This window comes from Notothenia coriiceps, unplaced genomic scaffold, assembly GCF_000735185.1.
Source record: "Notothenia coriiceps isolate Sejong01 unplaced genomic scaffold, NC01 NC01_scaffold00001767, whole genome shotgun sequence".
NCBI lineage: Eukaryota > Metazoa > Chordata > Actinopteri > Perciformes > Nototheniidae > Notothenia > Notothenia coriiceps.
The window spans coordinates 3,082-15,741 of NW_011334468.1; the positions used below are offsets into that span (position 1 = coordinate 3,082).

The 12,660-nt window shown below is 39.4% G+C and overlaps 1 protein-coding gene across 1 annotated transcript; it reads right to left on the bottom strand.

The window, feature by feature from the left end:
- Positions 1-3,795: 3,795 nt before the first annotated feature.
- Positions 3,796-9,965, bottom strand: LOC104963837 (DNA ligase 1-like). Its single transcript, XM_010792485.1, has 4 exons — positions 9,807-9,965; positions 8,837-8,899; positions 6,840-7,017; positions 3,796-3,878 (listed from the first exon to the last, which is right to left on the bottom strand). Exons 1-4 carry the CDS (start codon positions 9,821-9,823, stop codon positions 3,831-3,833), a joined length of 306 nt encoding a protein of 101 aa, XP_010790787.1. The 5' UTR covers positions 9,824-9,965; the 3' UTR covers positions 3,796-3,830.
- Positions 9,966-12,660: the final 2,695 nt, after the last annotated feature.

Below are 12,660 nucleotides of genomic sequence, written 5' to 3' on the forward strand. Positions count from 1 at the left end.
AAATCTCTAAATGTTCCCAGTGCAAGTGAATGCAGCACAAGAGCCGCGATACGTCTTGTAACCCTCCTCCCTGTTGCAAGCTTGGGAAATATGATTGGCGCGTTCTCATAGTTTGCCATGTCCTTTTTCATCGGGAAGCCTGCCTGCAGGCAAGCAGCTCTCAGGAACAACCTGCACTCTGAGACACCTCCCACTCTCACAGGCAGGAGTGCACGGCTAAAAATTCCAAATACAAATCGCACTATCAGTACAGCGCCCTTCCAACAGGAATGCACCAAAATACAAAATCAAAATCGTTTCGTGGACACTTATTGTATATACACCTATATACATACACCTTGTATCCTGTAGTTAGCTATCAGGTACACGCCAGCGCACTTTCCGAACAGGAAATGCAGCGCAAATACAAAATGAAATCCGTCACTGACACTTATTTCTAAATAACAGCTATAATATATAGATAACACACAAAAATATATACACTCGCGTCACCACACACTATACATCTACAACTCATACGTGAGCCTGCGGGGCGGAGGGGGCTGGAACAGGGCCGTCACAACAAGGGGGACACCGAGACGACAAATGGGCGCATGTCCCCGTACACACTCTTACGAGAACAGGCTGGGGGATTAAAGCGCGCTTGACAGGCGCACCTCCGGATGAGTCCTCCATTGGTGATTTCGCAACACTTCACTCAAACGAGTCTTTCGGGGGGCGCGCGGGGAAAAACGTTTCGTCAGAATCTCGTCACTGTCTGTACGACAGTGACGGTGTCTGAGAGTGCAGGTTACACCGGATTGTCTGAGACTGCGCGGCCTGCAGGCAGACCCCTCCTGTTTCTCGGTCAGCGTCTGCAGCAACGGACTGGACAGCTGACGGCTGCCGACGTGGCTCGCAGCAACCGCTTTCTGCCCACAACTCTGTACTGCTGCAAATTTGGACTACTAAACGAGCTCGACCAACATCATATCAGGAACAAGTCATTTACGTAGTTTTATTTTATTTTTACTCTCATTTTACTTTACTCAGGGTCCAGAGCACGAACAAGTTTTAAGATTTTGGAAAAGTTCATTAACATAAAAAGCATTTCATAGAAGTTCTGTTATTCTACCTTTTGACTCAAGATTTCTGATTTACTGCCAATATGTATATCTGGTTCCAAATATCGGGTTATTCAACGGTGCTCCTTGATAAAAAAAAAAAAACAAAAACAAAAACAAAAAAAATAAAAAAAAAAACAAGTGTTGGCAAGTTACTTTAAAAAAGTAACTGAGTAATATTATACGTTACGCATCAAAAAACCTAGTTAACTTATTAGTTACTAAATTATAAAGTAATAGTACACAAGTATCTTAGTCCTTTAACTCTTAAAAATAATAACAATACAAATACGCAGTGTTTGTTGTCCTGTGGCACACGATAGAAGAAAAAGACAAATCCCCATACAATCTGTAGCAATTATCATTATGAAATGTAGTGGAACAATAAACACAAAAGAATATGTTTAGAACATTGGTTGAGTGATGGTGGGTCTTGCGAACAAAGTTTTTATAGCCCCATGTACATTATTAGGGTGCTTCAAGAGATTGGCATTCGCTGTTATTCGATGTGGACAATGTCTATTCTGCCTGCACTACACTTTACATTTTAACGTAAGATGTTGATGCTCACTTTATCGCCAAAATTGAAATAGTCGGTTATATTATCCAGTTGCAAAATTGCGCTGCTAGCATCTCGCTGATAACTTGGCATCTGCCATTCGTTGTGTGTGTTGTGTGTGTGCTGGTGTGAGCGGTTTGCTGTTCGTGTTAACATTACGCGAGTGTTTGTGTATATCTTCGCCCAACTTCTCTGTCTCTGATCTGCTTACCCTGAAAGTGTTACCTCGCGTGAGAGCAGATCCATACTCCTCTCGGTTACTTTCACTTTTCCATGGTGCTCGGTGAGAGGACATCGGCCTGTATTCGCCTGTAACGCTCTTACATTCCGCAGGGGAGACTTTGGTTCAGTTCCATACACACGTAATGTCGGTACCCATCTTAAATGCACAGTAACCTATAATCGGCTTCGCTCACACGGCGAATCTGTAACTAGTAACGCTCATTATGGTACCGCAAAAAGTAGTCTGCGTTCACAAGTAACGCGTTCACACGTGAACCCGTTCACAAACGTAACGTAGGTCCCAACACGTCTACTAATATTCGGGTATTCGGTATCAGCCTTCAAAACGCATCATTCGTCGACTCCCTAAGGTGAATCGATAAAGTGATTGACGCTGGATAGGAATGACTATGATATGTTAATATTATCATATCATTCAGACAAACAATCGATGAGACCAGTTACATTCCAATGTACTTTTATTGCAGAGTCTGTCATAAATTTGGTACCGCTGCTGGTCTAAGAGTGAAACAAACTCATTCAGTTATTGTTCAAGTTAAAATTAATTAATTATGTCTGCCACCTTATATATTTATATGAAAGGCTTTACTGATGTGCCACAATAATGTCACCTATGTTATTGAGTTAAAATATTAATATTGTGGCTTTCCAAGTTCACATTGATTGTGTGATATGACTGCGATTAAAGTAGGGTTGCCAGAAACTGACCATGATCAAAATCGATTATTCGGCAGCCCTGGCGAATAATAATCGATTATTCGACCGCCCCCCCCCGCAGGAGAGAAGAAAAAAAAAAACTCAGACAAAAGGAATTCCGTTGTTTTCTATACTGGAACATTTTTAACAGTACAAACAAAATAAACCAACATCAACATGATGCAGCTCCTTGAACTCTTTTTACCTGCCGCTTTGTTCATCTTTAGTCGCACGTGTGAGGGAGAGGGGGGGTGGGGGCGAAGGCGGTGTGTAGCGTGCTGCAACAGCAGTCTGCTCTGCACGCAGGCTTCCTCCAAGTTTACAGTAAAACAAACTGGTGGTGTGACCAATGGCCATTTACAATTATTAATACTATTACTATTATTAGCATTAGTCTATATTTTGGTTGAAACTAAGCCAGAAAAAAAAAAAAAACATAATAATAATAAAAATATATATAAATAAAATCGATTTTTAAAAATAATATTCGATTATGGAGACTGTAACGAATATTCGAATAATCACTGGCATCCCTAGTCACGTGACTTTACGTTTTTTTTTTTTACGTAATTGCGCCGTCCCTTATGCTATCTCTTTACGTCTCCAGGGACACCCCTCCTGGCATGGTCCTCGTCAAATGACGCCAAGACGCCCCCCCTGGCGGAAACGCTGTCTTACAGGTGGTCAAATCAGATCAAAGTGTATTTATATAGCCCAATATCAGAAAACACGATGGTCTCAGTGGGCTTCACAGATTTACAAACATCGATGTCACACGTCAACGTTTCAGTTTCTTCTGTGCAGTGTTAACAGATGAATAAGGTAACAATACAATTATAAAAACACAAGACAGACCGTGAAATATAAAGAAATATAAAGAAAATAAAGTAAAAATACTATGCAAATAATAGAAGAAATACCATAAAATGTAGGACTTGGACGACAACCGTAGGTTAATCTTAAACAAGCTCTAGCTTTAGTCTTTTTTTTTTTTTTTTTTAAGGACGCTCTCAACACGCTCCTTAAATGTTGGATACTGTTTGCCTCCCTAATAAAAACAGGAAGTTAGTTCCAGAGAAAGGGAGCTTGGGTATCTGAACGCTAACTACTAAAAGACTTGCACTTTTAGTCTTGACAAAAGCTTTAAAAAGGCAAACCTACTTTTATATGAGAGGGTTTTTCCTTTCTTAACATCTTGACTATTTCCATTTACAGCTGACATTGAAATCTCAGAGAACACAGCTTTCAAACTGTCCAAACCAATATGATCTGGATCGCTGCAGACAGAAAAAAAAGGGAGCTCAATTGTTTATCATTTTAAAAAGTCAAACAATGGCCTGTCAACACGGATCAGCTTTACACCCAAATGCGGGAAAGCAGAACCCTCAACAGAGGCTACGAAGCAAAGTATCTCAGCAAGTGTCGGGAAACAATACGGCTGAACGACACAAGCCTCCATCAGTGAGGAAACAAGTGCGTTCAGTGAAGCGCGTCGCTGACAAAGAGCTGCTGGAAGAAACTAAAGCCAGAGGAGGAAGGGAGTCTGGCTGGAAACCACCGCTAACAGTCAGTGTGGAGGCGTGCACAGTAAAGGACTGCATTGTTCCAATTAATGATCGTTGGGGGGGTTGTTCTCGCATGAACTAAAAACTCCACAATCCCGTATGCACCATTAATAACTGTGCAGTGCCGACTGTGACAAAGCCTGATGAAGATGACCCTGATGAAGGTCAAAGGCAAACATAAGTTGTCTTCAACCAACTAAGCTGTTACACCTGAACACCACGTGCTCGATCGAGATCACAAAAACTAGTAAGAAAGAACGAAAAATCCATCTTCACACACGTGGAAGACGACATCTGGTGTTTGATGAGTTGGAACAGATTCTCTTCTCTGCAATGAGCACCATGATCACTTTAAATATATATAGTTCAATGATGATTCACTTTATGCAGCTCCAAACATTGCTGTCAATTCTCAAATATTTGTTTTTTTTAAATAACGTAATCACATATTGGTGATGGAAATAGTTTGTTTCTCGCCTGAAAAAACTGTTATAACTTATTATTATATGGCTAAGTTGAATACTCCATTCTGATTGGTCAATTTGGATATTTCACAGGTTGTTAATACTCGATAACACACCGCTGCTTAGCAAAATAATGACCGTTGCTAAGGAGGATCAAAGGAAAGGGGTTAAAAGACAGAGTTTCGGACGTCAGAGAAAAAATAAGAAGACAGACGGGAAGTAAACATCAACGAGAACACGGCATGGGCTCTGGCAGTTTCTTTAGTAAGTAAAGGTTGCTAAAGCTGGCAACTATATGTGAAGTAATAGAAAAATATAGCTTTAACCAGAAGTGCCAAGACATGTAATGGCAATATTGAAGTGCTCTAGAGCCGGCGAAGCATAAACTGAATATGAAAAACAAAAACAAACAAAAACTGATAATTCCCTCCAATATCGTGAATCATATCGCAATATCAGTAAAAACTAAAAAGGCACGATATCTTTCCCTAGTCCAAACCCCCCCAGAACAATCAGGACGATGTATTATTTTTCTCCACAACCATCTTGTGACCCCCGGAAATTATCCTGTGACCCCCAACAGGGTTACTGATCCCCATGTTGAGAACCACTGCATTGCTACCTTGACACAAAGCATGTTCAATCATTGTAAGCAAATGAAAGAGATGCTGGGTGGTCATGGAGACACCACGCATCCATCAGAATCTCTCCCCCTCAAAAGAATAAATAATCACAGACATATTAAAAAACCGAACGAGCCGGGCAATTAAGAGAAGTGTTTGTCCACCTACAGGTGTCTGAGCGACAGCCAGAGCCGATAATCAGCTCTTGTCATTAGGTGGCTTATTGACAAATGAATCCAACGTGGTGATTCACCGCACAATTACTGAGCCTTTGTGCCACGGTGTTTGAGGTGCACTGAATGAAAAATACGCCACTGATACGCCTACAGGAGCTCTAACAGTCAAAGTAGATTTTGTACGGGTAAAATGTGGATTTAAAGCATGTGATGTAAGCACAGTGTTTTAATGACAGCACCGGGACAAAGAAAGCCTGTGGTGATTCATGTTTTCCCAATTATAACATCAGACATTCATTATATAAATATGGCTCTCTGACTAACACAATGAAATTCGGTTAAAGCCATTTTGTTTTGTGAAAAAAGGGTTGAATAATATTCGTACTACCGCTGTGGTTGAGGTAACATCAAAGACTACAATTCCCATGATGCCTGACTTCTAAGAGACACAGATAACGGCCACCTGTGTGGGAAAAGATCGAAAGAAACTCACATTCTTTAACAATATAATATAAGCCAGCGTCGTAATCAAAACCTTGAGTCAACTAATAACTTGAAAATTAACATGTTGGAAATGTCTTTTAAAAAAAAGGCAGTTAAAGAGGCTTATAGAAACAAAGTAAAAAAGCAGCGACAGGTCCAATCACACTGTCAATTTGCCCCTGCACAAATGTCCAGTTAACTTGTTGCATTAAGATAAGACTTTATTCATCCCGAAGGAAATTGTTGTGCCAGAGTTACAAAAATACAATAAACACAGCAGCACAATAGTAAACTGTACACTAACAGTGCAGTAAAAAGAGCAATTCAACATCTACAGAAAACATCGACGGTCACTTAATTAATGTAAATATTAACAGTATTTAATAGTGCAAAAAAACGTAGTGGCAGATACGTAATTGCACGTTATCGTAGCACATTACTAATAATAATAATATTGCACATGTTATATAGCAGCGAGTGTTTTGTAATGATGGTAATGATATTTATATTAAAAGGTAGGGTGGGTAAGAATGGAGAAACCAGCTCGAGTGCGCTAGAATTTGAAACTACGTAACCGAAAAAAATCTGCCCCTTCCTTACAGAGCCCCTCCTCCAACACACACGAACGCCACATGACCAATGAGGGCACGAGATAAGTTTGTGCACAGATGGAACGCTGACAGGCAGGTAGGCCATCCAGTTATTTTAGCCGGGCCGGCTCAGATGATTGGTCGTGCTTTTTACAGTACTACGGCTTCCAGAGATATTTGTTTATGGATTTATTGTCAAAGCATTTAATATATTCATTGCTATCGGGATGTTACGAGCATTCCATGGAATATAACAACGTGTTTCTGAAGTGAATGACCTACCCCACCTTTAAGGGATTAAAATCTATTTATATGTGGAAGTGTAGCGCCTTTTTACCTTTTCTGGTTTAGCCGGAGCTTCTTTGTCTCCGGTGGTAGCAGCTTGCTCTTTAACAACCGGAGCTTCTTCTTCATCGTCGCTGTCCAGGATCTGACGGCTGCGTTTCACGACCTTCTTCACGGGTGAATCCGCTTCCTGGACGCCGTTCTGCACCTTCAGAGGACTTTTGGAAGGTCTGTGGAAGAGCAGAGACACAACTTAGATACTAGTTTAAACAAATAAATAAAAGCAGCAAGTCTCATTCATTTGGAAACTGTCGTGGCTTCCTTCCTTGTTTTTCGATCAAGCCACTAGTCGCCGAAAACAGACATGTTTTACTCGTTTTCTTCCTTTATATTACTAACAGTTGAAGAGTTGCTCGGCCTCCGATGGTTTGGGTGGTATTAAGAGAAGTGTTTGCTCAAAATAAAATAACAAACTTTTACACATGTAACAAAGAACAGAGGCCTTTACAATAGTCAAAGCAAATAGGCAGAACTAGGGCTGCACGATTTCGGGAAAAAAATCGAATTGCGATTTTTCTGACAAATATTGCGATTCAATTCGCGATATTTGTTTTTAAGTGACCCAACGGACATTTATTGTTAAATGCGACCATATCTCTGGCTAGGAAGGTCGCATCAACATGCTCCCGTCTCTAGCACCCCCGCAGCCCGAGCTACGAGTGAAAGAACTAAACTTACATGAAACTTCAAACTTAACAATGGCTGCTACATGTGGAGCACAGCACTTCTGATTGGTGTGGACGACTGACACACAAGAACAAAACAAAAAAAAAAAAGTTTAAAAAAATCGTAGGCTTAGCGATTTGATAATCGCATCATTTCAAATCGCGATTTCGATTTAAAATCGATTAATCATTCAGCCCTCAAATAAAATAACAACCTAGGCATTCTTTCATTCTCGATAAGGCTTAATAACTTAAAGGGTAGTTTAACGGTTAAAAACTGTTCCTCAACGGCGTCTTTCTAGCCGGTTGCCCATCACTGTCACTTTAGAGCAGGCCCGTGGGAATTGTAGTCTTTTATAGTGTGTTGACTACAGACGTCACAATTAGGTGGCCTTTCTTATCAAATCAAAATACTGGCTCTAACAGAAACGTTAAAAAGCGCAGCCACAAGATGCTGTATTAAGAATTGTAGATCAATAGCAAAAGCAGAATACATTGATCTGAGATGTATAAAATAAAAAGGCAAGAGTCGAGAAAGAGAGGTCAAAGCCATCGTGAAAAGATCATTACATAAAGCGCATTAAAGAGGGGTTTAACTTCTAGTCTAGAGATAATGAACACGATCATTAAAGCCGCTCAGAGATGAGAAACAGACGTTATTAAAGCCTTTCATTATAACTCCAACAAGAAGTTATACTTGGCAAAGATCAATGACTCAAAGATAATTGCCCATATTCAAGCTGTCAAACTGAGTTTTAGCACAAAAATAAGCTTGAAGATTATCTGTTGGTGTGATTTAGTTTACTGATGTCCAAGATAGTATTACTCACACCTTCATGAGCCATTCTCTGTTTTGGCGTAAGTATTTATATCGACTAGAGATCTCCTTAATGTTGCTAGTCTGACACTTGTTTTAAGTGGGATATCATTTCAAAAAATAATAACCAGTTCTTAACAAAACAGTAACATAATGGATGGTTCAGTCAAGGAGGGACATGTGGATCAAGAGTGCTCTGAATTCATGTGAATTAATATCTTCTTCTACTTGTTTGTAGTTATTTAAATAATTAAACAGAATGCATAAGACTTAGGTTGATTAGGTTACAGTATACAGTGGATAGTATACAGATAGAACAATAACAAACGAGCCAGGGGTATGTCACACTGGACATGATAGCCTTGTTGTTTGTCAAATTGTATAGCAGTTATTTCTGAACATCCTTAAGGAAAACAGCTAAATCGTGAAATTCACATTATATTGATCATACCAATGTAAACATCCTCATGGATGTACTAAATAAACGCTTGCATGGCAAAATCTTACTTTTTCACCGCTTCATTTGAGGTTTTCTTCTGAACATCTTTGCCCTTGGGCTGAAAGAAGGATCTGGAGGAGGAGAGGAACAGTTAATGTCCTGATGGGCGTTAGCATGGCCATTATCAGTGAAACATTAAACATTGATAAAGAAATAGTCATTCAATACAGTACATTTTGCCAATGACAGCTGGTATGTGTGCAGTGGTGTAAAAAATACTTTTACTCAAGTACTGTAACATTTTGAGGGACTTGTACTTCACTTGAGTATTTACATGCCCGCTACTTTGTACTTTTACCCCACTACAATTCAGAGGTTAATCATTTACTTTAACTTCACTACATACATTTCTTTACCTTTAGTTTCTTTACAGATCTGGATGAATGATGTGACATTTTACTCGGTAACATTTTGATTGCAGGACTTTTACTTGTAACAGAGTATTTCGATACTCTGGTACTTCTACTTTTACTCAAGTACACGATCCGAGTACTTCTCCCACCTCGTACGTTTCATGCGTAACGTCATCTTGATAACGGACGTAACGTTACGCAGACGTAAGTTAGCAAGCCTCACTTAACCAAAGTTAACTTAGCTAAAGTTACTCAAGTTCTTCTTAAACTGTTTCTCGTATCAACACAAATTAGCTAGCGTTAACTGTCAAGGTTTAGCTTACATGTTACATATAACTTGGACGATATATGATAAGAGGTCTTATATTTGTTTTGGGCAAAAAGTGAAGCATTTCTTGCCCAACGCTTGGATTTAAAACAGACTAATCTATGCTAAAGCTAGCTTACAAGCAGTACAGTTAAGCTAACGTCACAGTCATGTAGGCACTTAACTACTCATAAAAACAACATACAATACACTTAATAAACTAGTAGGAAAGCAAATACAGATTCAACCAGTCCCAAACTCTAATAACAACAGTTAACTAAATATTAATAATTTCCGGGCTTTTAACTTTGTACTTACGCGATGCTCCTCTGCATGTTGTCTTCAAAAATATTCCTTCACCAGATAAAAAAACTAAATGTAGATTTCTGGCTTAATTAAAGCACAGTCAGGGTCCAACATCAACACACAAAACACAGACTCCCGCGCTGCAGAGTGACAAAATACAGAGAAATATTCGGCGCGAAAAATGTCATCTCAGCCAAAGATCGTCAATAAAGAAAGATGAGTCACTCGATACATTTTTTATTTCCGGTCTGCATATTTGGCTCCTATGATAAAAGATTTGGTTTTTGCTCTAGTTTTGTTAGATTGACTTGGTTTTGAAAAAGTTCATATGTTGTAGCCTTGAAATTTACTTATGTAAATAGAAAGGAATATCATTGTTTTCAGTTTTCTCTTAACAGATTTCAATTTTAAAAGATAACACACTGGTATTGGGATTTTGATTGTGCTATTTAATACGATTTAAATAACCAAAACATTCAAACAAGAAAAACCCCTTCAATTCTAAATAGTCTATGGGTAAACCCTCACATTGAACAAATATAACATATAAAGACGTTATTTAGAAATGTAACTGCCTATGTTCTTTTTTTTACACTTTTTACGCTGCTATGAACAGTCTTGCACTAATGCACATTTCTCAAAGTTATTGAAGTGACTGTTATTTTGTATATATTGATTGTTGTGCTTTTATTTAGGTCTTAATATGTGCATATGTACAAATGTGTCTGTTGAATGCGTATATATATATATATATATATATATATATACATATTTTTATACATATTTGTATTTTCTTATTCGGGATTGTGGGAAAAGGTATTTCGATCTCTCTGTCTGTACACACAAACTGAAAGATTGACAATAAAGTTGACTTGACTTCCCATAGGCTAATCTGAATTGGAGTTAGGGTTCCCAAAAATAACCACAGAGTGACACCTCTATTTTCTTAGACATCTTTGCTCCAACTCTCTCCCGGGAAAATCTGAGCTGTAAAGAAAGTGTGTGTTGAGATGCGACTGCCCCCTGTGGTGTCGGAGTGGAAACTTCAGCCACCAGCAGCTGGTCCTGATGCTGCAAAGAAGACGTGAAACTTTCCTTACATGAACATTTCACAGTGTCTTTTTGAATGCATCAATCCTTCATTTATTCATGCAGCTCTTATTGTTATTGATGTAGACGTCGTAGGAGGGAGAATGTAAAACAGACATCTGAGTAAATGCAAGTTGAGTGCAGTGTTTTATTAACTCAAATGCAATGTTGTTTACAAGTGCAATTCCCCAACTGTGGAGTAAGTGCTTTCAGAGGAGAAGTGACTTCCTCAGTAGTTTATATCAAAAACACACACACTCACATCATGGTCCAACTTAATAAATAATCTGAATAATAAACTACTGTACAGTTACACAAAATGACAAGAGATTTGAAGAGGTAAAGCAGTCCATCTGTTGCTCCTCTTCCTCACTCTCTCTCCCCCACATTCCTCTTTCTTCTTCTTCTTCTTCTTCTTCTTCAGTTTGCTTCACTTCTCCAAACAGGCTTCGGCTGATGTGGCTCAGATCCCATCCTGCCAGGCTCTTTTGCTGCCAGCCGTTAGCGCCGATGTGAAGGTCCGAGGGGTGAGAAGGGAGGCCCGACTCCCTGAAGTTGACCCCCAGATGTGAAGGGGGGGAGGAGAAGGGGAAGTGACCGTGGAGAGCCCGGGGCATCGAGATGGGCTTAGGGAGGCAGCATGGGAGCAGGAAGGGGTGAGGCATGGGATGGACTGCTGTCAGGAAAAGAGAGAGAGTCAAAGGGCAAAATAATGAGTTTAATGTTTCTTAATAATAATGATAATAATAATAATAATAATAATAATACATGTTATTTATATAGCGCTTTTCCTGGTGCTCAAAGAGCTTTACAAGCAAGTAAAGAAGAAAAATAAGACAGCAGGAACTCAGATACATGTAAATTTAGCATTTGTATAAAAAGCGATTTGTTATATTGATCTTTCGGGGGTAAATGGGGCTTAAAGAGATACATTTGGATGTTTTAAAGTAGGGTTGCATGAGAAATGTACACATAGTCAGTAAAACAGACATGAGTGAAGAAAAGCAATGCACTGCTGTGGACAGGAGCAACAGCAATGCATATTTTAGACAACTTAAATAATCAAAATCGTCTTCAGTTTACACTATTTATAATGTTTTAACGATAGACTTTCCCGATGATTTTAAATAGTTGTTTTTGTCCTCAGAGTCTAGTGGCTTCAAAGAGAGCATAGATAACTTCAGTTCATGATCTGATGGGCTGTTAGTCAGGAAGGTAAAGGAGGTTTTTATACAGGTTTAGTTGGAAATGATGTATGCTTAATATAACTTTGTACTGAGCATACAATATGTAACATGTTATTAAGTAAGTTTAAGAGGTGCTGGTATACGCAGATTTGGTGACTTTTGGACAAAGCCAAGATAAAAAAAAGTTAAATATTATAGTTTAGGCACTGCAGACATTGTTCTCACAGAATAATGGCTTTGTTCCCTTGCTGATACTCCTGTCTGTTTCTCCAAACTGTGTGTGTGTGTGTGTGTGTGTGTGTGTGTGTGTGTGTGTGTGTGTGTGTGTGTGTGTGTGTGTGTGTGTGTGTGTGTGTGTGTGTGTGTGTGTGTGTGTGTGTGTGTGTGTGTGTGTGTGTGTGTGCGTGTGTGTGTGTTAGAGAGAGAGAGAGAGTGTGTGTGTGTGTGGGAGAGAGAGAGAGTGTGTGTGTGTGTGTGTGTGTGTGTGTGTGTGTGTGTGTGTGTGTGTGTGTGTGTGTGTGTGTGTGTGTGTGTGTGTGTGTGTGTGTGTGTGTGTGCGTGCGTGCGTGCGTGCGTGCGTGCGTGCGTGC